Genomic DNA, 24,539 nt, shown 5'->3' on the forward strand with positions numbered 1-24,539 from the left:
ATAACACAAGACAATCTTGGCTTCCTTTGTAGCCTTCAAGCAGTCACCACACACAGAGCATCACATTTAATATGTTAATGCTGTCTCTCATGACGGGTGTGCTGTCATTTCCACAAAAGGAAGCGTTTGAAGGATTCACAGAGGAAGTTCTTTGAAAACATTCTTACAGAAAAGGAAATGGATGATTACTATAAATGGGTTTCCTGATTCTTTTCCTACCCAGAATCCCAGCTGATGAGGAAACATGTTAACTTTTCACACAACACATCCAAATCTAAACTGAACATGGACCAGAATCCTGTTGATCCTGTCAAAGGGGAGTTAAGTAGAGTGTGTGTGTGAAGTTAGACCACTTTAATAAACAGTTTCAGTAACTGCAGAATCCTGTCTGATTTGTCTGACATTATATAAATACTGTGTTCCTGCTATGAATCTCTCATATTTCAACAGCAAGAGGAAAATGAGTTATTGCTGACGGACAGAAAAATGTTCAAACAAGAAAACTGTACATGTCGAGAATGTTTACTCTTGTTTGTTGTTATTCAGTTGAGGAGAATAAACAGAATTGTTGGGATTTTTGTGAGTGTAGGTTGTGAATAATTCAAAGAGTAAAAGAGGTCTTAACACACTTTCTATGTTAAGACACATCATCATCGTACACAATTATCACTCGACATAAAAAAGGCAAACTGAAATGTACAATGTGCCATACTGCAGGATCAACAGTACAGGAGGAAGCTATTAACATTAGTCATCATTTACAAAATATTACAGATCTGCCTCCCTGCAAAGCGCATGGACTTCATTTTAAAACTTATAAACAGTATTTTTAGAAAAAAACTAAACTAGTTGTCCGAGTCCATGTCGCTGTCTCCCCCGATGGATCTAAACTCTTCGCTCTCCTCGTCTTCACTGAGCTGAACCTGGGAGAGCACAGCCGGGCCTCTCCTCCGCGCTTCATCCTCTTCATCCTCCTCCTCCTCGCTGATGCCGTAGTCTCCGTTTCCTATGCTGGAGGGCTGCAGCTGACTGCGGCTCTCAGTCTCCTCATAGCTGCCGTAACTGAGACAGAAAAAGGTTTTTTTATTTCATCTCCATTATTTCTTTCTTAGTCAATGCCTTGTCTGTTTTTTTTAAATAATTTCATTGATATCTATTCTCAAAACAGAGCTGCACTGATAACTGCTAATTAAAAAAAGAAAAGTTCTTCTGTTGACATACAGGTCGTGTACATTTATTGGTTATTAATCACAGGTAGAAACTATCATTGTTTATTTTGGCAGATGTAAAAAATCCCCTGACAGATTGTAGAAGAAGTACCTGGTTCATATTTGTTGTTTTGTAAACTTGTATCTGATCTGTCTTTATTGATTGAAGTCTCTACCTGACATTGCTGTCCTCCATGTGAGGCTCATCAGGCCCGTCCCCTTCGTATGACATCATGCTCTCGTCCTGCTCCATGCCCATACGAGCCGTCTCTTGGGTTCTCCGTGGAGGAGCAGGTCGAACGTCCAACTCTCTGTCCGAGTCACTGCCACTCTCTGACAGCTGAATGGCTGCAGGCGACACATGATGAATGGTAAAAAAATAAAGCATGCACACTGTTTTCTAGAGCTTTTACCGTTGAAACACTTACAGGAGAAAGGGTTGTCGCCCTCCTCTTCGCTTGCATCGTCCTCTCCGTCAGACATGAGCAGGTCCTGGTACAGCACGCTGGCCTGGGCCGGCCGGTTAGATCTTCCGTCCTCGTCTTCTTCCTCCTCCTCCTCTTCATCGCGCTCGTGCAGTCGTCGGCGAGGCGGCAGGAGCATTTCATCATCGTCATCGTCATCCTCCAGATCTCCGTCTGCGTCCTCAGCCTAAAACAAACAAAGACAGATCCCTCAGCCCGAGACAAACGAGGTGTAACAGAGAAAAGAATAATGGATCACTCTAAAGCTCAAATTTGGCAAGAGGGTACCCGTTAACTTTCTGTCACAAATAAGAAGTGCTGACAGCGTAGGAAGAAAGGGCTTCCTCACTTATACATATATATATATATATATATATATATATATATTCAAACTGAATTATGCTATCAAACCCGTCTCGTGAAAACTGGTATTGATATAATTGTGAATGAATCTGCAGCAGGCGTGACCACATGTGAACTAAAATCTGTTTTTCTTGTCACACCCAAGATTAAGAGTAAACGAAACAACCATGCTGGAGAATGTGCAACAACATGGATTCGAAGCATGCACACATTTTTTTGTATTGCCCCAAAGATAAAGCCTTTCTGGGATTGTATTCATTCAGCTGTCTGTAAGGTGCTGGGTTATGTAATCCCTCGATCTTGTCTCGTTCTGTATCTGGGACATTAGGAAGGAACTGTACATGCAGGTGACCAATACTCGATCAGGATCTCCTCGCAGCAGCAAAGAAAGCCATCACTGAGAACTGTCTAAAGACTGACACACCAAACAGTGGCTGTCAATCACAGACAATATCCTCGTGATGGAAAAGATATCCTACAAGTAGAAAACAGTTTACCAAAGGCTGGGGGAAATGGTTAACATATATCAAAGTATCTGTGACACTTTGATTGTGCTGTTTGTGTTCTGCGTCATTTGTTTTAGGTCTCTCTCTCTCTTCATTTTTATTTTATTTATTTTTTCTCTGTTTTGTCATAATGTTCGATTTTTGAAAGCAAAACAAATGTGTGTTTTGTAAAAAAATATATATGTATTTTTTTTTTCTTACAGGAGCAGGAGTCTTCGGTTTGCCATCATCATCCTCTTCAAAGCCTTCAATGTCCACATCTGACTCCTCCTCCCCGGGTCTTCTGCTGTGGCGACCCTGGAGGAAAAGAGTTTCAAAATACTCAGTCAAAGCAAAAGACATGACTGTCACTCAGTAATGTCTGCTATGATCTAGCACTGCGTGGCAGCTTTAACATAAGAAGCTGGATACTGAGGATAGTTTGAGGGAGAGGTGGCGTGTGGTTGTGAGCCTTTATTTATTTTTTATTTTTTTTGGTCTCTCTCCATACCTGCCCCCCTCTCTTCTCTGGAGCAACCACTAGCGGCCCCTCAGAGAAAAGGCTGCTGGTCTCTCTGGGCAGACTCCCTGAAGCGCCGCTGTCAAAAAGATCAGCAGGCTGGCCGACACCACACAGAGGGACGCACACACAGGGAGAGACAGGGAAAGGGTGAAGCGAAAGAACAGGGAGGAAATAAGGAAACACTAGAGTGAAGACATCTATGTTGTGCAGAGGAAAAGTGAAAGTGTGGACGAGGAGAATTAGTGTAGATCAAGTGAGGAAATTAGAAGGGTCAGCAGTACTACAGGAAGTGAAGGAGACTAGTGCGTGTAGACAAGTTTACTCGACCTTGTGTGGAACATTATAAACAACCGAAACTTCCGTGTTCAGTGTCACAGAAAACGCTCCACGGCTGCTCTCCTACCTGAGGCGTGTACGGCCCGGGGGTCATGGGGTCGAGACACTCCAGATCTGCTGCATCCAGAGCGGCCTCTTTAGCAGTGGAGATGTCTTTCTCCAACTGGGTCAAGTGCTCGTCATACTGGAGGAGCAAACACAGCTGATTATTACAAGACAGGTGTTTCTCCTGCTCTCAAAAGACAAGTTGTTCTACATTTCTTTCAGACGTTGGTTTTTCTTTGTTGAGTTGTGTTAAAAAGAGTACCGTAAATTCCGGACTATAAGCCGCTACTTTTTTGTCACGTTTTGAACACTGCGGCTTTTACAACGATGCGGCTTATTTATGGATTTTTCTTGGGGGACAATGAGCTTCTGCCGCAAAAACATTTGACCTCGTCACATCGGATCTTAATATCAGATCTTAACACACGGAGAAATGCGTATGATGCAGCTTTCAAGTTAAAGGCGATTGACCTGGCTGTCAAAGAAGGAACTAGAGCTGCTGCACGTAAAGTTGAAACTGACAGCGACATCGAAAAAGAGACTGAGGAAGTGAGTAATGAAGTCATTCTGAGGCAGTGAATGGATGGACTTTTTCTTGTGAAATGTATTACGGTAATCTTTTTCATCAGCCGTGTTACAGACACTGTTCGATAAAGGATTTACAGTAGGCTTCGTATTTGCGGATGTAGCTGGTAGCCTACGTATTTAATTAAAAGTTAAAACAACGTTTTTGTGTCACGTCTTTCTGTGTAAATCGCTTTGTTACAATGTGGACACCTGCGGTTTATAATCAAGTGCGGCTTATATATATACAAATACATTTATTTACTTATTTTTTGCCGGTGCGGCTTATATCCAGGTGCGCTCAATAGTCCGGAATTTACGGTAAATACAAGTTGTCCTTGTCAAAATCAAATTTAAACCTAGCACTTAGCTCAATCAGAATGGAGTTTAATAAAAAATAGTTTTTTAAGGAGACATTTTTTTTTTGTTAGTCAATGTTATGTTTTGTAAATTTTAAAAACTGTTTCCTAAAACAATAGGAGAGCTGATGGAAAACATATCATTGCATTATAAATCAGCTTGTTTTTTTTTTTAATCCCTCTATTGCCAGCAATGCACCCAGGCTAAACTGATAAGATAACGCCCAGCCCAAGCTAACATACAGTACAAATGCTCACTGACATGATCCTTCCCTCTGACACCAAAGACGCAAACTGAAATGCAAAGCAGCAACAAACCTCTGCCAGGGTTTGCTTGCACACATTGACAATATCCAGAGCGGTCTTCGTGTAAGGACTGTCAGCACCTGGGAGACACAAACAACCAGTATTTGAACTTTATACAACTTTTTGCTCTAACTAGAAAACGATGTTCTCCACGGCTTCCTCGCTTTGATAAGAGTAAAAAAAAGCGATGCTGACACCTTTACCATTGTACTTGATACTGTTGGTATGGATTAGAGCAACATCAGAAAGAAACACCTCTCTGTTCTGATATTTGTGTTTGGAGATGTTCTGTAGAAGAAAAACAAATGTGTTAACAAATGTAGTGCAGAAATCAAGAGATTCAAATAACTCCTTTTATTTGAAGGTTGATGACTCGTGTGACTCCTACCTTGCGGATACTCTCCAGATCCATGGGGTTAACAATCACTTTATAATAATCAGGCACAAACTTTTTGTTGACAGGATGATGGAACGGCCACGACTGAAGGGCAGAGAAGAATCACAGGAGGTGTTATTGGGAGTGATCGGACTTCAGATAGTTTTAAAAAGGGGACTGAGGTAGGAAGACTGTGACTCACATCAGGAACCACCATCATTTTCTGGGTCACGATGTTGTCCAGGATGAAGGAGAAGGCCACCTGATCGTCGTCATCCAGTAACGGGTTGATGGCTTTCTCCAGCCTCACCAGCCTGTCCTCCTTCTATACACACACACACACGGACACATGAGTTAGCGATGAAACGAAGGAAAGTGCAGGAAGATGTGAAGTGACACAACGCACCTCTTTGAGTTTAGCATCACACAGGTCCAGCATCGACTGGGCCACCTGTGTGATTGGATGTTTTGCACCTGACGGAAGCAAACACAGAGAGCTCATTAACACTTTTAACAACATTTGTTTGTCGTTCCAATTCAGTCCAACTCCGGAGTAAGACCTGAGGGTTCCTAAAGACGAGGTGGGTTTCGCTAATTTTTTCTTAGTATAATGCTGTACCATTGTAGGTGGCGCTGTTCTTGACGATAACTTCCACTGCCTCTCTGAACTCCTCTCTGGACGGATACATCCGCTTACGTACGTTCTCCCTCAGCGTCTGCAGGTCCATGGGCCGTGTGATGATCTTATAGTAATCCTTCACCACCTTGGCATTAACGGGTGTGTGGAATGGATAGGTCTACGCGGGAAAAAGGCAAGGAGTATGAGGAGACAGAAGGGCCGGGACAAAAAAAACAGTGGGTGAACGGGAGCGAGTGGGTGAGGGAGCTTACATTGGGGTGGTCCCGCATGTCGTTGATGATGCTCTCCAGCACAGAAGACAAAGTCACCATGGGGTCAGTGCGTCGCCGGTGGATCGCCTTGTGTGGTTTCTTGTGATTTATTGAGACGAGAAGATGGTTAAAGATGAGCGTGGAACACTTTCAGTTCAAATGCACGGAGTAAAAACGCGTCTTACGTTGAGATAGTCGCAGTGCACAGCGCTGCCCACGCGTCTCTTCTTCTTCGGTGGCAGCTGTTGCTTGGGGAACTTCAGTACTAAAGACTTCCGCCGCACCTCATCAGCACTGCGGACGACATGACAAGTTAGAAACTGCAGGCAGCAGAAAGGCGACACAGCGTCCAGTGAATGGAGAGCACCAGCTACCTCTCAATGAGCTGTTTTCCCAGCACGATCTTGGTGCCCTCCACCTTGATGAGCTCCTCGTTGTCGTTGTGGATGACCGTCTTCTCGAGCTCCTCCTCCTGCTCCTCTGTCATGGCAACGGGGTTCGAAGGCGGCGCGTTGGTCTGATAGTACAGCGGGCAAAACTTGTTGGTCCTCATGTGTCCGATGGCTCCACACGCGCCGCACTTCAGCTGGCGGAAAGAGGCAAACATTAAGGAACGCGAAATAACCGACATGACAAATGGAAGTCAAATCTGCAGAAACAGAAGCTGCTTTAGAGTCGCATGAAGCTGTGCTCCTGAAAAGTTGGAGAGAAAAGGCGAAAGAAATAAGAGAGTATAAAACTGGGTCAGCAAGCTTACTTTTACCTTGAGGTCTGGTCTCTCCTTCACCTTCTTGGCCTTCTTCTCTGGAGGTCCTTTGATCTTGTCCTTCTCCTGGTTTCTCTTCAGCCTCCTCAGCTGCTCCTGGATACGCCGGCGCTCCTTCCTCATCTCTTCTCTGTGCTGCTCATCGAAGAGGGCAAACTTTCGTCTGCAGATACAAAGACACAGAGTACAAGCCGTTTAATATTTACTCTTTCAGTTGACCTGATGGGGGGAAAAAAGCAGCAATTTGATTCGTCACTATTAAGAGGCGAGACTTTTTACATATTTATCATTCGAACAGCATTTCAAAGACTGAACACACGTGTTGGGTGCAGCTGCTTCAAAATGCATTTTAATTATTCAAATGTTATTTAAAGCTGCAACTCAGTCAACACTATTCGTCTTACCAATGAATCATGATAGAAATGAAAAACTGTTGTGATTCATCAAGCTGCAGTGGTTTTATCTAATGAGACTCACATAAACTCATCATCCTTGGTTTGTCTGATCCTGAGGTAAGCGTCGATGACCGAGGCTTTGCGGACGGTCTCACAGCGCACATAATCCTTGCCGTCCTCGTCTCTGAAGGTGCGATAGATTTTGAGTCTGCGTCCGGTGGCCGAGGAGTTTAAGCTGGTGACGGAGGATGTGTCGTCGTCCTTGTGGGAACTGGTGGATAAGGAGCTGGCTGTAGAGGGGGGAGAAAAAAAGAAAAAAAAAAAGTTAAAGCTCACAGTTAGGATTAAAAAAAAACAAAAAACATATTTAACATCAAGGTGTTTTCCAGAAGATTCCTCGGAGCACCAGGACTCACACAAGCCTTTACGCCGCTCCTTGCGTCCCTTGTGGTCGCGATCGCTCTCTTCACCCATCAGCATCCTCTGCAGCTCCTTCCTCTCCTGCTCCTCCCTCTCTCTGGAGAGCTGCGAGCTCGTCTTCTTGTTCTGCAGCATGTTCTCGATGTTCTTCCCCATCTCCTCAAAGTCGCTGTCCTCTGCCGAGCTGCTGTCCGTGTCTGTGGAGAGCACCTCGGTGGACTCCAGCACTCTGCGGTAGGGTTGTGACAAAGGGGCGACAACTCAAGGTGAAGCTCGGGCAACAAACGCGATGTGTGAATGAAATTAACGCGCGTGTGTCAAAGCTGTGCCCACTTGTTCTGCAGGTCAAAGATCCTCTGGCACTCTTCCTTGTAACGCTCCTGATGTTCGGCGACGGAGAAACGGGAGCCTCGGGCAAACTTGCTCATCGGCCCCTCGCCTGAGCGCGCCTGCTCCGTGGACATGGTCCTCACCACGTCGATCACCTCCCAGCGGGACAGCTTTTTGATCTAACACGTTAAAAAAAAGAAGACACAATCCGAATGAGAAAGCGAAACCTGTACTACAACACATTTCCAAAAGCGAATCAAACCCTGATCTGCTGTGATACTTTTAATCACATAGATCTTGCACTCATTGCTATCTATCTGTAGCGTAGAGGAGCTCAGGGTCCAGAGATCCTTTTATCACCCTGGTCTCACCTCTTCTTCTGGTACACCAAACTTGCGCAGCAGCTGTTTGGCGTTCTTCAACGAGAGCCTCCTCAGATCAGCGTCCGTCCCCGTTACTGTCTTCTTGGCAGGCTGTGGCTCTTTGTCATCCTGCACAAACAAACAAACAAACAAACAGGATGAATGTTTTCTTCTTCTACTCTAACAGAGCAGTGGGTGACGGGAGTTTAACGTGGAGACAGTCAGACCTTTTGTTGAGTGGGCTTGTTGGGCACTTTCACGTAGGAGAAACCTTCCCCGCAGCCCGTCGGATCTGCCACACCGGTCACCTCCAACAGGCATTTCCCTTTCATGGCGGAAATGAAGGCTCTTGTTGTGTTCCAGGGAGCTGTCCGCACCTATCGTACGTGAAGCCAACGATGAGCTTCATTCGTGATCTCAATTCTGGAATCATTTACAAAACATCATGAGGAAGCCGTTTGGATCCATACCTCGTCGTCGATCTTCATCTGAAAGTCCTCCTCGTTCTCCTCGTCTGGTGCAAAGAAGGATTTCTCACCATACCCGGCATCCTAAAACGGGTTTGTAAAAATCACTTTGAGTTGCAACAGTGCTCACCTGTGGTAAACGTATGATTGGGAGAGCGCCTTACCTTGAGCCTCTGCTCTGCCACCTGCATGCTGTAATAAGAGCAGCACTGCTCTGGAGACACCATGGCCCTGATCTCCTCCTCTGTGGGCAATCTGAAGTCAGGCTTCAGCACCCACCAGTTAGAGTCCATCCCTGACGTGAGCACAACACACTGTGAGAAATCTCCTCCTCCCCGCTGTCTTACATTCAAAAACATTTTCAGAATGGTTCCATTTATGTCCCATGTTTTCTTATTGAGAAAACCTTATAAAAAAAACAACAACAGAAACATCTTATGTGACTGTACTCTAAACGTGCTTCCTGTGTCTTGATACTGTCCTTAACCTACATCTTACCTTTAGACCAAAATCCATAGTAGTTGTAAAAAGCTCTGACCCTGCACAGATTCCTGTCTGTCAGTTCAAGGCACACACACACACACACAAACGTCTGAGCTCATGCAGTTTCAAACAGCGCTCTCTGTATCCTCAGTACTGCTCTGATGTGGCACAGCGTAGGCAGGTTAGTCAAACAAATGACGGTGATCAGGGAATGATGGATTTATACGGTGCGCGGCGCTCACTCCTCAGCGTGCTCTACCTGTACGCTTGAAGTCAGCGCAGAGTTTCAGTCGTTTCCTGATGCTGCTCTCCGAGTGTGACGGAAAAGCTTTCTTTATGTCCTCCATGCGGATTCTGCGGGGTCGGTCTTTGCTCTTCCAGAACAGACGGTAAATGAAGACCTGCAGAAGACGGGGTCGAGGGGTGGGGGGAGAGAGAGAGAGATGAGAGCTCGGCATTTGCAGGAATAACGTTTCACGCATCTTGGAAATGTGGAGCTCACGGCCGTACCTGGAGGAAGTCTCTGATGTGAGTGTTTGCTCGTTTGGAGTTTGGCCCCGGAACCTCAAACAAAGGACACTCCTGTCCGACAACAATAATGTCCACAAGCTCCCTGATGTAGTAGCCATGTCGCGTTCGTAGAACCAAGAAATCCGTCTCGGGCATCTTGTGCAGGTAGATCGGAGCACGGAAAAGGTTGTTTTCGAACGCCTGAAATAAAGAGACACAAAGTTTCACGCTTACAGTGCGATGACGCCTTGCATATTACAACCGAGTACTGAGTGTCTGGCTGTGAGGACGCTGACCTGGAGAAGCTGCCCTGGATGCAGAGAACCCAGGAAAGGGGACGTGTGGCAGTACACAGTCTCTCCGTATTTACAGTCAGGGGCTCCAGGATCTTTACCAGGTTTCTGAAGAACACAAACAGTGAATAATTCTACCCATAAAAAAGAGGCTGAGTAGAAAGCACATGCACGAAGACTACACTCACTCTTTTGTAGTAGTTTTTGATCTTTGTTGCCATGCCGACTTGCATGATGAGCGGCGGGTATTCTTCACTGTACTCTGCCAGGATCAGATCTCCGTCTTTGCCCGTCAGGTCCTGCGGCGTTCGCATGAAGAACATGTCTCCTCCTCCTGCCGCCTGCCGCTCCTGCTCTCGCATCTACGCAAAACGCGTCGAAAACAAACACTTAGTACGCCATGAACGTCACGCCACAAACACGTTGAGGTTAGCGGAGTGTTTGGGACGCACCTTGGCCTTCTTCTTGATGTGTTTGAGCAGCGGCTGGACAGCGTGTGGACCGGGCTGAGCCAAAGATCCAAACGAGTACTTCTTCAGAGTCGGACGGTGAAACTGCCGTAGTTTCATGGGCCCCATGTGAGTGGGGAAGAAGGGCTGCCTCAGCTCCAGTGCCGGGATAGAGTGCTGTAAGAAAAGACAAAAAGCCACAGGTTATCGCTCGGTGTCTTTTCCGTTCCTGTGAAAACAGGAAGAATGGATCTCAAATTCAAAGCATCTCCACATTGATCACGTCTTGTTAGGTTTATCTCACCTGGATGATGTTTCCACCAAAAGTCCCCCTCAGGCCCTGCTGTTTGGGATAGTAGAACTCATCATTGGAGAGGTTCCAGGGGTCCTTCACCTCGGGCTGAGACATGTTCTGAGAGGAGAAACCAGATAGCTCTCAATGTAAGTAATTCAAACCTTTTCAATGTTTGAACAATGTTATACAATGGATAATATATATATATATATATATATATATATATATATATATATATATATATATATATACTGTATATATATATATATATATGAAGCATATATTTATATGAAGTTTCCCCTACTCTCAGCACACACAGCATTAACTGTGCAGCCTGAGGGATAAATCTTTAATCAGCTTCATTTTACTGCATGTCTGCCCGAAGCTTTCACACGCGTCACACTGGCCATCCGTCACGTGAAGATCAGAACAAGAAGTATCGTACTCGCATTGGTTAATTGTTTAGTATAGCTGCACTGTCGTTATCTGCTGCTCTGTGAGCCCTTGAATTGCCCCCCGGGGACAAATAAAGTTTTTTGAATTGAATTGAATCACTCTACGAAGTGTCCCGTGCCTGAGCGCAGTACGGCGCGGCCACGCCGGTGAAACGAACCCTGTGTATGACGGCTTCCTTACAGAAAAACATGTTGACCCATTTCTGCTCCACATAAGCCGCATGTCCACGTCTTCACAGTAACAAACCTGTGCCTTCGCCTAAAGAAGAGCCAGCTCACCTGCTGCGGCTCATCTTTGATCACACCCGTCTTCCCCAGCAGGATGCGGCTCTTTTTGATTGCCGTTTCCTTCTTATTCTCCTTTGATGGGGAATGGGAAGTCATCTCCTCTTTTTCATTAGGCATTTCTGCAAGAGAGAGTAAGATGTCAATTTTGAAGAAGAAAAAAAAGAGAGAGAGAGACGCACACGAAGTCCAACACACAATGGGAATTTTAAATATACCTAGGATGATATTTTCATCATTGGGATCCAGTGTAAGAACAGGTGGCATGAGCATGCGGTCCATCTCCTGGTCGTCCCAGATGATGTTATCCTCCCAGCGTCCGTAAACCAACTCCTCGTTGTCAATGGGAAAAATGGAGAACCAGGGAGAGTCTTCTTCATGAGAAGCTGCACGGGGAAATCAAGGGGGGAAAAAAAAAAGAGAACGCAGAATAGGAGACATTAGGAAAGATTAAAAGTGCTGGTTCCAAGTTAAATCCATCCTGCGTGTGTGTAGTGAGAAAATGCCCTCACCTTGATGATCATGGTTGTTTTTGTCTCTCTTTGAGCCAGAGATTGAAGACATTTTGGGCATAGGTGGAGGTGTGGGTGGCACAAGCTGGGAATTACTTCTTGTCAGACCTGTAAAAGATTGTTCTTCTTTCACACACATGATTTTTTACAAGCTGCTCCACCATCAAATACAATAGAACACTTTCACATTTTGAATTATTTGAGGTATTTGATGCCTTTTTTTTTTTAAATATGAGGCTTGCATCACAAAAATAGACTTCTTTCAAAGTGAAGTTAAATATGTCTCGCTGTCTTACCTTGCTGTGCGTTGTAAGCGTTGGCATTTCGGGTCATGCTCGAGGGGAGCCACCCAGCCAGACTCGCTCTCTGGGTCTTGGTGCCCTTGTGTTTCACTTCCTCTCCGTTCCAAATAATATCGTCCTCCCATTGCAGCTGGGTGACCATCAGGAAGAGCTCGTTCTCAAGAGTTTGTGCATCCTTTTCTCCGTCTTCATTATCATTGTTATCGTTGCCATCGTCTTCTCGCCTCAGAAACTACGGAAGAAATTTATCAAATATCAGTCACACAATGACAACACTTATCCTTTTTGTTTTCATTTTTATAATTTCTCAAAAGAAAATTCACTCAAGATAACATACCGAGGTACTGGGCCTCGATTTTAAAGTTACAATTTCTGTTTACAATTTTCTTTTAAGCATTTTTTCCCACCCCCCACCCATATAGGGATAGACCAACACCCAACAATACAATAAATATGTACTGTATATATCGTAAATAAATTACAAAAGGAAAAAGAAAAAAAACACACCAATAAAATAATAATAAAAGATTACATACATACATACATACATACAACACTTATCCTGTTGTTTCTACTCATGTCTAGGTCTGCATACCTCATGTGGGGCCTCTGTGATTTCTTTAGGCTCGTCTGGCCTCTGAGAATCCCCGAAGTCCTCTTTTAGTTTGAACCCGTAGTTGAAGTTGCTGCCGTCCTCAGAGACGCCCAGCATGTCGTACCAGAGTTGGGCCGGACCGTAACGCCATTCTGCAACTTTGGGTCGAGACTCCGCCTCTTTGTCCCCATCGCCGCACGTCTGAGAGAATTTAGATTCAACCGGAGCCATCATGGTAATCTGGACCGCAAAGAAAAGCATGTTAAGAGCCGAGAACAATGACATAATGTCAGATTACTATAGCCTGACGTCACGAGAGCTTAAACTAGCTCTTAACAATGGAGGATCTACCTCATCATCAGAGAGACACTGCTCCGGGGGTGGAGGAAGAGAATACTCGTAAATCCATCCCGACTTCTTCTCCTGGCTCTGCTCTGTAGACTCTCCTTCTGGAGGAGGGGTCCCAGGCTGAGGGTCTCTGTGCTTCCTCTTCTTCTTCCTGCGGGCACTCCTCCAAACCGAGGGCATGTTTTTTCCAGGACCAAACAGTCGCAAGAACCGGAGCACCTGGTAGGACATTCGAGACAGGTTGAGTCAGTGCACTCCTTCTTTTAAAATGGTGATAAAGTGAAAAAAAAAAAAGGTGCTTTACCCTTCCAGGCCTGAACTCTGGAAAGAGCTCTGTGACACCTGGCAGCGCTTTGGCTGCATCTTTCTGCATGATGCCAGCCAGAGGGAGGTTGAGACTATCTGGGGGGCCAGCTCCCATGCCTTGACAGGGACGGTCAGTTTCCGACTCGGAGTCTGAGGAGCTGCTGAAGTCGACCTTATCAGCCGTAGAGGATGGCGCGATGATGGAGGGCAAGATAATGCCATCACCCTCTTCTCCAACTGTGAGGCGAGAAAAAGAAACAACCAGAGCAGAGATAATCTAAACTCATTATCTGATACGGGTGATCGGAGTTACTAATTCATTTCTCTGCATAGACTAGACTCACCATTTGGACTCTGAGCTGAGGGTTCCTCTTTCTTTGCTGCTGTGGGAAGACTTGGTGGCGGTGGAGGGGGCATAAGCTTTGAATCGATGTCTTCGCAGTCGGCATCATAGTCGTCATCATCATCTACGACATAAAAGTATGAGACTGTTCGATAAAAATGATTTAAATACAAACCCTGCAGCATTTATAACTGCTTGGTAAAGTTAAACACCTTTGGTTGGTATGCAAGTTTAACTGAGTGAAACATTAATACAAAAAAAATGTCTCTTTGAAGCTGTGAGGTGATCACCTGTTTTCCTGCTTGGCTGCAAAGTTCCCATGGCCTGACGATACTTCTTGGTCTCATCTTCAGCAACCTCGCTGATATCAGAATAATCAACTGCATCTTCTGTGCTTTTCACCCAACCTGCATTAAGAGAAATAATCACCATTTTATTCCACTGTTCCCAGTTCAATCAAGGCAAATGTAACTTTGAAATATAATCTGACCATCTGCATCCACGCTCCCAGAGTCTTTGTTTTCTTCTTGTTCCTCTTCATCATTGGCAGTGATCTCTGTAATGAGTGAACTCAGGCCCAGATTACCCAAACCAGCCAGATGCTTTTTGGATTCCTAGGGTGCCAACAAAACAGCAAAAACAAAAATAAATTTAGTGATAAGCGTTTTTTTTTTTTTTTTAAATTAAAAAGAAAAAAAACACTTATGACTCCTACAGCTGCTCATACTCCTTGAACCCGTTTTATACATTTAATAATCTTGTGATGACAGTACTAAGATTTGTTTTTCCTCTATTGTTGATAAAGTATGCAGGCCACACACATTGTCCAGGACACTGTCATCCTCCAGCTGTCCATCCTCGTTGATGTTTCCGAAGAGGAAGCCGGTTATGGAGAAAGGACGATCTTGGTCCTCGTCACTGTCAGAGTCCGACATCCTTAAAGAGAAACGATCAGTTGTTTATACATCTGGCTCTACTTTTAACACTGAGTGACAAGAAAACGATGACAATGAGCTTGTCTGAGCTCTTCTTCTCTTTAAAAGACGTATACTCAGTTTAAACCCTGTTGAGATTAATGCAACTCACTGTTGTTTTGATCAGTTAAAGATTTAAATGTTTCAATGATGTGCCTTATAAGATGCTCGTGTCGGCTAACTTAAGCTAACTGGCTAACGCGTGTAAACAAAGTGAAGACTGTCATATGTGGAACTTAATCTTACCTTTCGTAGTGACCTAACGAAAGATAATGTCCGCTTTAGTTGTACCCAGCTCTCTGCTTCCTCTAAATGACAATAATTAATTTAATTTAAACACAAACAGCCTTGCAAAGTAGCTAAGTTAGCTTACCTCTGCAAATAAACTTGTTATACGCTCATATTAAATTACTTAAATAGTTGTTCTGTGACTGTAACAGCTCAATGAGCTCAAAATAAAACATCACATGTTTTTTATCACGAAGGTTTGGTATAAACTTCTCTTTCTTATTATTTTCTGTGCAGCTCTGCTGCGACCTCCAGCCAGCAGCTCTACCGCCAACTAAGCTAGCAGAGTTAGCATGAGCTAGTGGGTTAGTCTGGCAAAGGCAAAATTACCCGGATGATGAGAGTGAGGAGTTCGGGTACTCCATCGAAAGTGGGAAAGTTGCGTTTAACAAAGAAGCAAAATGACACCATGTGCTGTAGGGCTTTACAACAAGAAGTTTTGGACGTGCACATTTACAAAGCAGGTATGAAATATTAAAAAGATGGCAAGTAACAATAGGCAAGTTTATTTATATAGCACTGTTCAGACACAAGGCAATTCACAGTGCTTTACAGACAGAAAAACAGAAAAACATTAAAACAGAGCTTAAGGAAAGAATGCAACAGAAATGTATATATTAAAAAAAAAAAAGAAAAGAAAAAAAACCATCATTAAAAGACAGGGATGAAAGTAAAAATACTCGATAAAGGAACAACTGTTAAAACTATTTAAAAAAGGAAGAATGTGTTGCAGTAAGGCAGACAGTATATTTCTAATTGAAAGCCTGAGAGAATAACAAAGTTTTAAGGCCTGATTTAAAGGAGTTGAGAGTGCCAGCAGTCCTCAGTTGTTCAGGGAGTTTGTTCCACAGTTGAGGAGCGTAGTGACTAAACGCTGCTTCACCTTGTTTGCTTCTGACTCTGGGAACACTGAGTAAACCTCTTCCTGAGGACCGGAGCGGTCTGGATGTTTTATATTCTACAAGTAGATTTGACATGTACTTAGGGCCAAGACCATTTAATGCTTTATAGACCAGTAGTAAGATTTTAAAGTCGATCCTCTGACACACAGGCAGCCAGTGCAGTGATTGAAGCACAGGTGTAATGTGCTCCACCCTCTTTGTGTTGGTGAGGACTCTGGCTGCTGCGTTCTGGATCAGCTGAAGCTGTCGGACAGATTTTTTGCTAAAGCCTGTAAACACACCGTTACAATAATCCAGCCTGCTGAAAATAAAAGCATTAACAAGTTTTTCTGAATCTTGTTTGGTCAGAAAACCTTTGATTCTTGCAATATTTTTCAGATGGTAATAAGCTGATTTTGTTACCATCTTAATGTGGTTGTTGAATTTGAGGTCTGAGTCCATAATCACACCAAGATTTCTGGCTTGATTTGTTGTTCTTAAGGACATGGATTCAAGACAGGTGCTGACCTCTGACCTTTCCTCTTTAGGTCCAAAAACAATCACCTCAGTCTTTTCTGGGTTCAGTTGTAAAAAGTTCTGACACATCCACTCAGTGATTTCGTTGATGCACTTGCTCAGTGAGTATTCGTTGACACTGATATATAGAGCTATGTGTCATCTGCATAATTATGATAGGAAACGTTGTAATATTCCATGATCTGAACAAGAGGGAGCATGTAGATGTTAAATAAAAGCGGCCCAAGGATGGAACCTTGAGGAACTCCACAGGTGATCTTCACATGCTCAGATTCATAATTACCAACAGACACAGTGTAGACCCTGTCCTGCAAGTAAGATTTAAACCAATTTAAGGCAGTTCCAGAAACTCCAAGCCAGTTTTCAAGTCTGTCCAGCAGTATGTTATGGTCCACCGTATCAAATGCAGCACTAAGATCCAATAGCACTTAAACAATAGGACAATAGGACTGAAGATCAACAAAGGCCGATCAAATCTGAGTGAGCGGCAGCCTTGTTTATTACTGATTTTGTTTTCTCCAGGGATGGAGAATCTTCAGTCTTTGCTGCTTTTTAACTTCATAACTACAGCAGTAAAGCTGCTTTTCTTCTTCCCATCATATAAACCCAAAACACATTATTCCTGAATATTGTATTTTTTTTATTCCTTTTGATATAAGTTCTCCTAATGACACACCAGATGTTTGTCTTATTTAAAATTACATCTACCCTACTGTCTGTGATTAAAAAAAAGTGAAGCCCTTCGAATTGCCTTGTTGAAATGTGCTCTAAAAATAAACTTTCCTAATAAATATTATTCACAACATATTTTATTCTTTTACCAGGTATACATTGCATTTTTGAAAGCTGTTGACATAATGACGTACATTTATTTCATTCAACATATGTACACATAAGCCTTCGTAAACAGGCTTTAGTTTGCTTCCCTGAATTTGGACTCTTTATTATTTTGAACATAAACGCACTCTTCAAGCAAACAGCATTAAGAAAAAAAAACAAAAAAACAAAACATGAATTACTTCTAGGTTTTTACTCGTCAGAAGTTGCCATGAAATACAACCGGTCAATATTTACACCATGGTATTATAACTTTAGTGGTCCAAAAAGAAGTTGGACAATTGAAAGTTCAATAAAAACCCCAAACAATAACAGTTTAGCCAGTTTTAATAGTTTTAAAACAGTTGGTTTGGAAAAAAGTACAAAAGTGATCCTGGACGACACAGTATGAAACCAGCCCAATTATGCAAGGTGAAAGGTGTGTTTCTTTAAAAAGCATCTTCTACAGACATATTCATTTCAACTGGCCTTACTATACACATACTGTACTCACTAAAACAGATACAAGCAACAGTTTAAATACAACGGCTGACCCCAGAAATACATTTACAAGTGATTCTTAGAAAACTAATATAAAGGGAGGGATAAAATAAGTCCGACCACAATGCCAACCGGTGTCTGGCAGTAAAATCATGCAGTAGTACAAACGTTCCACTTAAGAGAAACAGCAAATCACTACAGCTGTCACACAGTGAGAGAGAGAGAGGGCAGCCAAGAGGTGTTGTGTCGCTCTATCAGACAGCCTGTCAAAGTGTCCATTGGTTGATTCTTGAGTTGTTACTGAGAGAGTTCTCTCCTGTTGAGCAGCTGCTCAGTCTGGTCACCCTTCCCACATTTGCATACATTGTTAAGTTGCACAGGGTCTCCATTTAGGAGAACTTATCCCCCCACAATCAATTTAGAAAAATAGAACTAATCCCTATTGAAGAAAACCCCCAAATGTGGGATATTCTCTTAATATGTTGTGAGGAAATAAAAAAAAAGCTAAGAAATATAATTGAATAAATAAATTGCATGACATTCTTAAAAATTAAGTGGATACACAGAACAGAATAATATCCACATATGCACACCATGCTTTTCGTTTTGGCCCGGCAGTGTTAAAAACAAAGGCTCCATCCTCCATCCAAAGGATAATAGCCTGTGGAAAAATCGCTGTAAAAATCTAAAATAAGTTGACATTTAGAGAAAGGTTTCTTTAGTTCAACGTTTGTTTACCATGTACAACATGGTGTCTGGCTAGAATTTAGAAGGAACTGATGTCAATGGCAATGAGGAAACACAGGAGGGAGACTTTCAGCGTTACATGAAACCGCTCTGTGTTGGTACCAGCTGGTTGGCCTATTGTTAGGGCAGCAGCAGAGAACTTCCTGTCCGGTCAAACTTCTTTCCTTTAGAGAGGGCGGCCACTTGTTTCATCAACTCCCTGTTCTTGGACTGTGGACAGAAAATAGAAAACTTTGAAAGCAATTCAAAACATCTTTCAGATAAGATGATAGCTCATTGATCCTGGGAGGATTTACTCATTGTTCATAAGAGGCAACTATCAGAAATGATTTGTCTTAACACGTCAATGATTCAGACTATACTGATGACACTGCCTCGTAGCACAAACACTGTCAGCCAAAGTCACACATACAACAACAACTGTGACAATAATCGTATCCATAACAACAAGTTCTATTCTACTCCTCCATGACTCAAAAAGGCACTTATATGTTTCAGACTGGTTTCAAATGTTGTTATTGTTGTGAAACGCTCTTTAAAGAAAGTTTAATGATCTGATCTTAATCGTCGACTGAGGAGACTCCGTCTCTGACTCTCTGGCACTTTTAGACTTAACAGCTGTCTCTGACACCGTCGATCACTTGATCCTCTTATCACTTGTTCAAAATCGTGTAGGGATTAAAGGTACTGAACTGAAAAAATGTTTTTAGTCCTACTTGAAAGATAGAAGCTTCTCTGGCCACCTGGGAGACTCATCCTTTTGTGAAACTTGCATTTACCGGTACATGTGATGTTCCACAAGGATCTGGAATGGATGGAATTGGGAACTACTGACCTTCTTTCCTTTAATATTCACTCCTCTGTAAAGAGCCTTGGGGTTTACCTTTTCAAGCCTTTATGAGCTTACACTCACTGCTGTCTCCATCCGAATGATTTACAAAGTGTGAAACATGCTTTTATTCAGTCTCCACTCGATAATTGTAATTCTTTGACTGTGGGTTTTGATCAGTTTTTCCATTGCCTGTAGCAGGTCAAAAATGTGTCTCTTGTCTCTTAACAGGCACAAAGAAGATGATCACATTACCCAAGTGCTGCTTCCTTTTCCAAGCAGGATTATTTTTAGAAGTTTGTTTTGAAGTTTTGCAATTGACTTTCAAATTGTTCCGTGGACTGGCTCTTTATTTGTGCGAATTGCTCCTTGTTAACGTTCCACCGAGAGCACGAAGGACCCCCAACTGTAACCAGGGACGATCAAGCTATCTCAGGACTACCAAACTTGTGGAACAGCCTATCACTACTAATAAAATCTCCCACTGTTCTTGAATGTTTTTCATCTATGCTTTAGATACATCTCTTCACTTTGGCTTTTCCTTCACGATGAGAAGGTTTTTAAAATCTCTACCTGCTGATGCTCCATCGACTCTTTGTGTGATTTCTCCATTTGGTTCATCTTGACTCTCATGTTGGACTCCTGGTACTGAAAGTCAGCTTTAAGCTCTGTGAGCTAGGAGGGAGATAGTAACAGGTACATCAAGCATGTCCAGGTGCAATCAACAGCAATGCAGCTTTGTAACGACTAATGACCTACCTTTCGGTCCTTCTCCAGGATAGTCTGATCCCTTTGCTGCAGAAGTCTCTTCAGAGACATCACCTCTTCTTTCAGCTGGCTGATGAGAATGAAGTTGTCCGTTCCTCCAGAGTCCATCGACTGCGTGATGGAACTACTGATATGAGAAAAGAAAGAGCATGAGGCCGGCTGATTTTGATAGTCAAGTGCTGAAAGAGAGAGAGAGAGAGAGAAAAAAGCGACACATTTCTAAAGGCCCTGACACACCAAGGGGATCGTCGGTCCGTGTTGAACCATCAGTGAGCGGTCGTTGTTCTAGTTTTTGCAATGTGTTCATCTCCTTCATTACCTGTCTGCCTTTTTTTGGCCGATTCGACATGTTGAAACTGTGTTTGCGGTCAGTGAGAGGAATCTCTTTGACTGGCTGTTCGGAGGTTTCATTTATATCCAGCTCTCGACACAGGCTCAGGAAAGCCCTTCAAGCGTGCTGTTGTAGTTTCCATGCTTTCCTCCATTTGTGCTTCATTAGTGTATCTCCTTATATGTCGCCTCCGCCTCTTCTTGTCTTTTCCCACTAAAATACCCTGCCACTTTCAACTTTTTAATTAGACATTATTCTCATTCATTAGGCCACCCATAATACGAGTGGTGCATAACAGCAGTGTGAAAATGGTCGTCTCGCATCCTAACAACAGACTACCGCCGTCTGCTGCCATGGAGACTTATTTCCTCTCGCACCGGGCAGAAAGTGTGTTGAGGTTGGCCGTCGACTGTCGTCGTTGCGGTGTGATCTCGTGCAACTTTTAGGCCAAGACAAAAAGAGAATTAATCACTGCCACAGGTGGCCTGTGTCCCCACCACTTCTTTGATGGCTGCTTGTTGTGTCAGGGCCTTAACACTTTTCATACCTGTCCCCGTTGGATGGCTTCATCTCCAGTTTTGGTTTCTTCTTTGGGGTCTCCTTCTGGATTGAAGACGATTTATGGCTGCAAAGAACATTGAACATTAGAATGAGCAATTTGTGCTTTAAAACCTTAAAGGGTTAATTGTTTTCTGATGAACAGAATGTTGTGAAAACAAAAAGTAAAGTTTTACCTCTGCTTCCACAATCCCTGTTCCTGTTCAGGACTCAAGCTTCCGCTCAGCCTGCAGAGGACAAGAGACAAGATTAGATTGTTGAGTGAACCTTCCTTTTGTTCTGTGCTGTATGTAAACTGCATGAAAAACACCCTATTTAGAACTTTTCCTGCTGAGTGGACTCAGGACTGGACTGTGAGAAGCTACATAGAGAAGGACATACTTGTGGTGAGAAGTGCTGTGCCTGTGTTGGTGGTGGTGGTGATGGTGAGGTCTGGAGTGATGGTCTTTTTCGTTCAGGGATGAGGAGTTGGAGGAGCCAAAGCCCTTCCTCTGCTCCTTAGTCTTCTGCAGGACGCGGCGGTAGGACAGAGTACAAAGCCAGCACAGGAGTTTCCCGTCCACCTGTGACACAGACAGGAGACATATTAGCGCTGTGACATATTAGCTTATGAGTTTGTCTGTGTGTGGGTGCGAGTATACCTTTCTTCTTCCCTCCTCCTTGCGATCAAAGGCGCATTGCTGTTTGCATTGCTCACAGGTCTGTGGAGGTCCATATTTCTTCTCTGAGTTGGTGCAACGCTGGCATTTTGTCCCAATGAAAGCAGCGATGATGTTACAGTACTGACATGGTTTGGGCTGAACAGACAGAGAGAAGAAAATGTTTACATAATATCCACACATGATATTAAGCATTAAGCGGGGTGATGGATAGGTGCAGTTCTGTTGCACACCATAATTGAAAGGAACAAACAGGAAAAACTTGTTACTCACTGTTCCAAACTGTTTGACGTTCTGGGCGCATTTCTTGCAGATTGTATTAGTTTTACTGTAAAGAAAAAGAAAATAGTTTTTCCCAAACTGCATTATGTAAACTGCATGTCATGTTTTTTTTTTGTCATATGTATCCGATTGTTATATCCTACCTCTCCTGCTGAAACTCAGATCTGCAGAATGTACACTTCACTATTGGATGTGCAATGCGACACTCCTACGGGGACAAAACAAAGAGAAGTCAGTGCATTTATCAATATTTGTTGGCAAAAAGGCTAAAAATGTAATCAAATGGCATTCAGTGAAAACATCAAAACAGCTTCATATGTTGTTGTGATGATCAGCACAAAACAGTGATTGTTGTGTAACACGTTTTGGCTACAACATCTGTAGAAATACCAACGCCCGATTCTATGGGTGTATACCAGAAGGCGAGGCTAGAACATCATGTATCTGCTGTTTAGTAAAAACATGATCCTAGAAGGGAAGAATAAATGTGATAAACACAAATATGGTGCAGTGAACCTTTAAAATCCCAATATCACCCAACTGTGTGTTAGTTATTGACAATGTGCTTTAACTAACCTTTGGACAAGTTATAAGAACAGTCGTGGTAAACAAGTGCTGTGAGGCCTTGTACAGGTTGATTACAACAATCACTTTAAAACATGTGAATCAGTGCAGACCACAGTGATGTAAGAAAACAGAAACAGAAGAAGTGTTACAGGATAAGTCCTTGAGAGAAAAGAAAATGACACATTAGCAGCTCTACAAGAGCAACAAGTTAAGCAATTACATAAAGGGTGATTATTTTCAGTCTAACGTGTTGGATGTGTTGTACTCTGCAGCCACAGATCCACTATGTGCGTGTCCAGGTCGAAGAGATAAAAGCTGTTATATAACCTGAGCCTGAATAACTCACTGACACCGTATAAACTCAGGGGGATGCTGGTATCTCGTGTATGGTCATCCCAGGTCTCACACACATATTCACGTACCTTACACAGCTGCTGGCCCTGCGACAGCTCCTCAAAGGGATACCTCTGGTTACACTTTGTACAGGCGTACAGAGCCGACGTTGCCATCCTCGCCGAGCTAGCAGAGGTTACCGGAGTCCAGCTGCAAACTGAACGGATTAGCGGCGCTTTATGTTCTTCCTAGCCGAGTGCTAATTTGAAACTAAGTACACACACACTCTCTCACTGTGCTGGCATCCAGCGTTAGCTAATGTTAGCTAGCACGGCTAGGTAGGGCAACAGAAATAGCTTAGCTGGAGGGAGCAGGCGAAGAACAATAAACTACAAATATGTGTAGTCTTTAACTGATCACACGTTATCAAACCACACGAAGTCGAGCTCGACTGATAGTTTCACCTCCACATAAACAACCAGCTGGTATTCGTCAGGCTGTTTATATGAAGTTTCCACTGTTCTCGCCAGGAGATATATTTTTCCTGTTTTCCTTCTCTCTCGCTCTCTCTCTCTCTTTTTGTATCGACGCCGTCGTCATGTAACCGGAAGTTGCAGACGGCTCCAGAAGAAGAAGAAAGGAAACCTATCGCGACAAAACATCCGTCCGCGGGATTCACAGTTTGAAATCAGCAGAGCCAATCACGTACACGCTTGGGCTATAGACTGTAAAAATAATAATAAAAAAACATAAGAATGATAACAAATAATAAGAATAACAACAAATTAATTGTAGTTACAGTACAGATACCCTGAACACATTTTTACGATCCTACAATGTTTGACGTTTGTAGATATGTTAACTTTGTCACGAATGATTAATTTATGTATTGTATCATGTTTTTATTGACTTAGTTGTTTAAAATAGGGACAGACAGTGTTCGTACAAGCTGTGGAACAGTGAAAATGTGGATCTCAAGCAATGTCCATACTTGAAGCAGTTTAACAGGGTTATAAAAATATGATTTTCACAAGGTACAGGGAAGAAGAGTGGCTTTATATATCATCCAATCACCAGGTGTGTACATGGATATTTATTTTAGTTTTATTTTCCCTTCCTTCTTCTTTCCCTTTGTTTTATTCTGCTTCCATAAATAGGCATGAGTTCACATGTAAATACAGTTGTTTAAGGGTTTGTGGGTGTTTATACACATGCAAGAACGTGTGCTACACAATATAAGTTGTGTAGCCTATGTATATTTATAAACTGAAAATACGGACATGTGTACATTATATCACACAGGGTTAACACTTATAATTATGATTTGTATGCAGTGTTGCACTGGAGTTGCATACATAGCTGTATTTAGATACCAAACAACGTGCACACAAATGGTCATGGTCACTTTACCTTTACCCCCCTGGATGGCCCTTGCTCAAGCAATCCTTGACTGACTGCGGTAGGCTGTTCCCTAATGTGCTGCCTCTAAATGACAACCAAAGGTGGATCATCTAAGGCAGTGGTTCTCATCTTGTCTACCATCCCTCAGCATCCACCAAATAACTCCTCAGAAAAACTGCACACCACATTTCTTTTATTTTTCAAACAATCAGATTTATTTAATGAGAAACT

At 43.1% G+C, this 24,539-nt stretch overlaps 2 protein-coding genes across 20 annotated transcripts; both read right to left on the minus strand.

The window, feature by feature from the left end:
- Nucleotides 1–506: 506 nt before the first annotated feature.
- Nucleotides 507–15,408, minus strand: taf1 (TAF1 RNA polymerase II, TATA box binding protein (TBP)-associated factor). 19 transcript variants are annotated; one of them, XM_079355318.1, is made up of 43 exons: nucleotides 15,184–15,407; nucleotides 15,057–15,118; nucleotides 14,658–14,772; nucleotides 14,327–14,450; nucleotides 14,127–14,243; nucleotides 13,838–13,960; nucleotides 13,492–13,730; nucleotides 13,191–13,406; nucleotides 12,840–13,079; nucleotides 12,239–12,476; nucleotides 11,943–12,068; nucleotides 11,649–11,816; nucleotides 11,425–11,552; nucleotides 10,700–10,807; nucleotides 10,399–10,572; nucleotides 10,135–10,308; nucleotides 9,950–10,054; nucleotides 9,654–9,854; nucleotides 9,403–9,544; nucleotides 9,159–9,215; nucleotides 8,825–8,955; nucleotides 8,664–8,744; nucleotides 8,421–8,570; nucleotides 8,203–8,322; nucleotides 7,835–8,010; nucleotides 7,498–7,730; nucleotides 7,164–7,371; nucleotides 6,678–6,849; nucleotides 6,295–6,506; nucleotides 6,106–6,214; nucleotides 5,921–6,019; nucleotides 5,649–5,826; nucleotides 5,436–5,503; nucleotides 5,232–5,354; nucleotides 5,042–5,134; nucleotides 4,851–4,941; nucleotides 4,666–4,733; nucleotides 3,447–3,563; nucleotides 3,032–3,139; nucleotides 2,743–2,838; nucleotides 1,637–1,859; nucleotides 1,385–1,556; nucleotides 507–1,062 (listed from the first exon to the last, which is right to left on the minus strand). In XM_079355318.1, the coding sequence occupies exons 3-43, from the start codon at nucleotides 14,769–14,771 to the stop codon at nucleotides 846–848; spliced, it is 6,039 nt and encodes a 2,012-aa protein (XP_079211444.1). In that variant the 5' UTR covers nucleotide 14,772; nucleotides 15,057–15,118; nucleotides 15,184–15,407; the 3' UTR covers nucleotides 507–845. The 19 variants fall into 19 exon arrangements, with proteins under 19 accessions (XP_079211444.1, XP_079211448.1, XP_079211447.1 ...); XM_079355322.1 differs by having other exon boundaries at nucleotides 4,857–4,941; nucleotides 6,684–6,849; nucleotides 15,057–15,408; XM_079355321.1 differs by having other exon boundaries at nucleotides 6,684–6,849; nucleotides 15,057–15,408.
- Nucleotides 15,409–17,662: 2,254 nt separating this feature from the next.
- Nucleotides 17,663–23,555, minus strand: fam76b (family with sequence similarity 76 member B). The gene is made up of 10 exons (XM_079355637.1): nucleotides 22,997–23,555; nucleotides 22,151–22,215; nucleotides 21,999–22,053; nucleotides 21,708–21,863; nucleotides 21,448–21,629; nucleotides 21,243–21,293; nucleotides 21,056–21,133; nucleotides 20,169–20,304; nucleotides 19,983–20,084; nucleotides 17,663–18,790 (listed from the first exon to the last, which is right to left on the minus strand). Exons 1-10 carry the CDS (start codon nucleotides 23,081–23,083, stop codon nucleotides 18,701–18,703), a joined length of 1,002 nt encoding a protein of 333 aa, XP_079211763.1. The 5' UTR covers nucleotides 23,084–23,555; the 3' UTR covers nucleotides 17,663–18,700.
- Nucleotides 23,556–24,539: the final 984 nt, after the last annotated feature.

This window comes from Symphodus melops, assembly GCF_947650265.1.
Source record: "Symphodus melops genome assembly, chromosome: 11".
Lineage (NCBI taxonomy): Eukaryota > Metazoa > Chordata > Actinopteri > Labriformes > Labridae > Symphodus > Symphodus melops.

Bases quoted from the DNA above. Each gene is read 5' to 3' on its own strand.
- fam76b (XM_079355637.1), bottom strand. From the start codon at position 23,083: ATGGCAACGTCGGCTCTGTACGCCTGTACAAAGTGTAACCAGAGGTAT. The intron at 21,864-21,998 runs GTGAGTAACAAG...CTGTCTGTTCAG, and splicing joins ACGTCAAACAGTTTGGAACA to CCCAAACCATGTCAGTACTG. The intron at 20,305-21,055 runs GTATGAAAAGTG...TTCTCATATCAG, and splicing joins AAGCCATCCAACGGGGACAG to TAGTTCCATCACGCAGTCGA.
- taf1 (XM_079355318.1), bottom strand. From the start codon at position 14,771: ATGTCGGACTCTGACAGTGACGAGGACCAAGATCGTCCTTTCTCCATA. The intron at 5,827-5,920 runs GTAAGCTCCCTC...TTTCCCGCGTAG, and splicing joins ACATGCGGGACCACCCCAAT to ACCTATCCATTCCACACACC. The intron at 5,135-5,231 runs GTGAGTCACAGT...TCTGCCCTTCAG, and splicing joins AAATGATGGTGGTTCCTGAT to TCGTGGCCGTTCCATCATCC.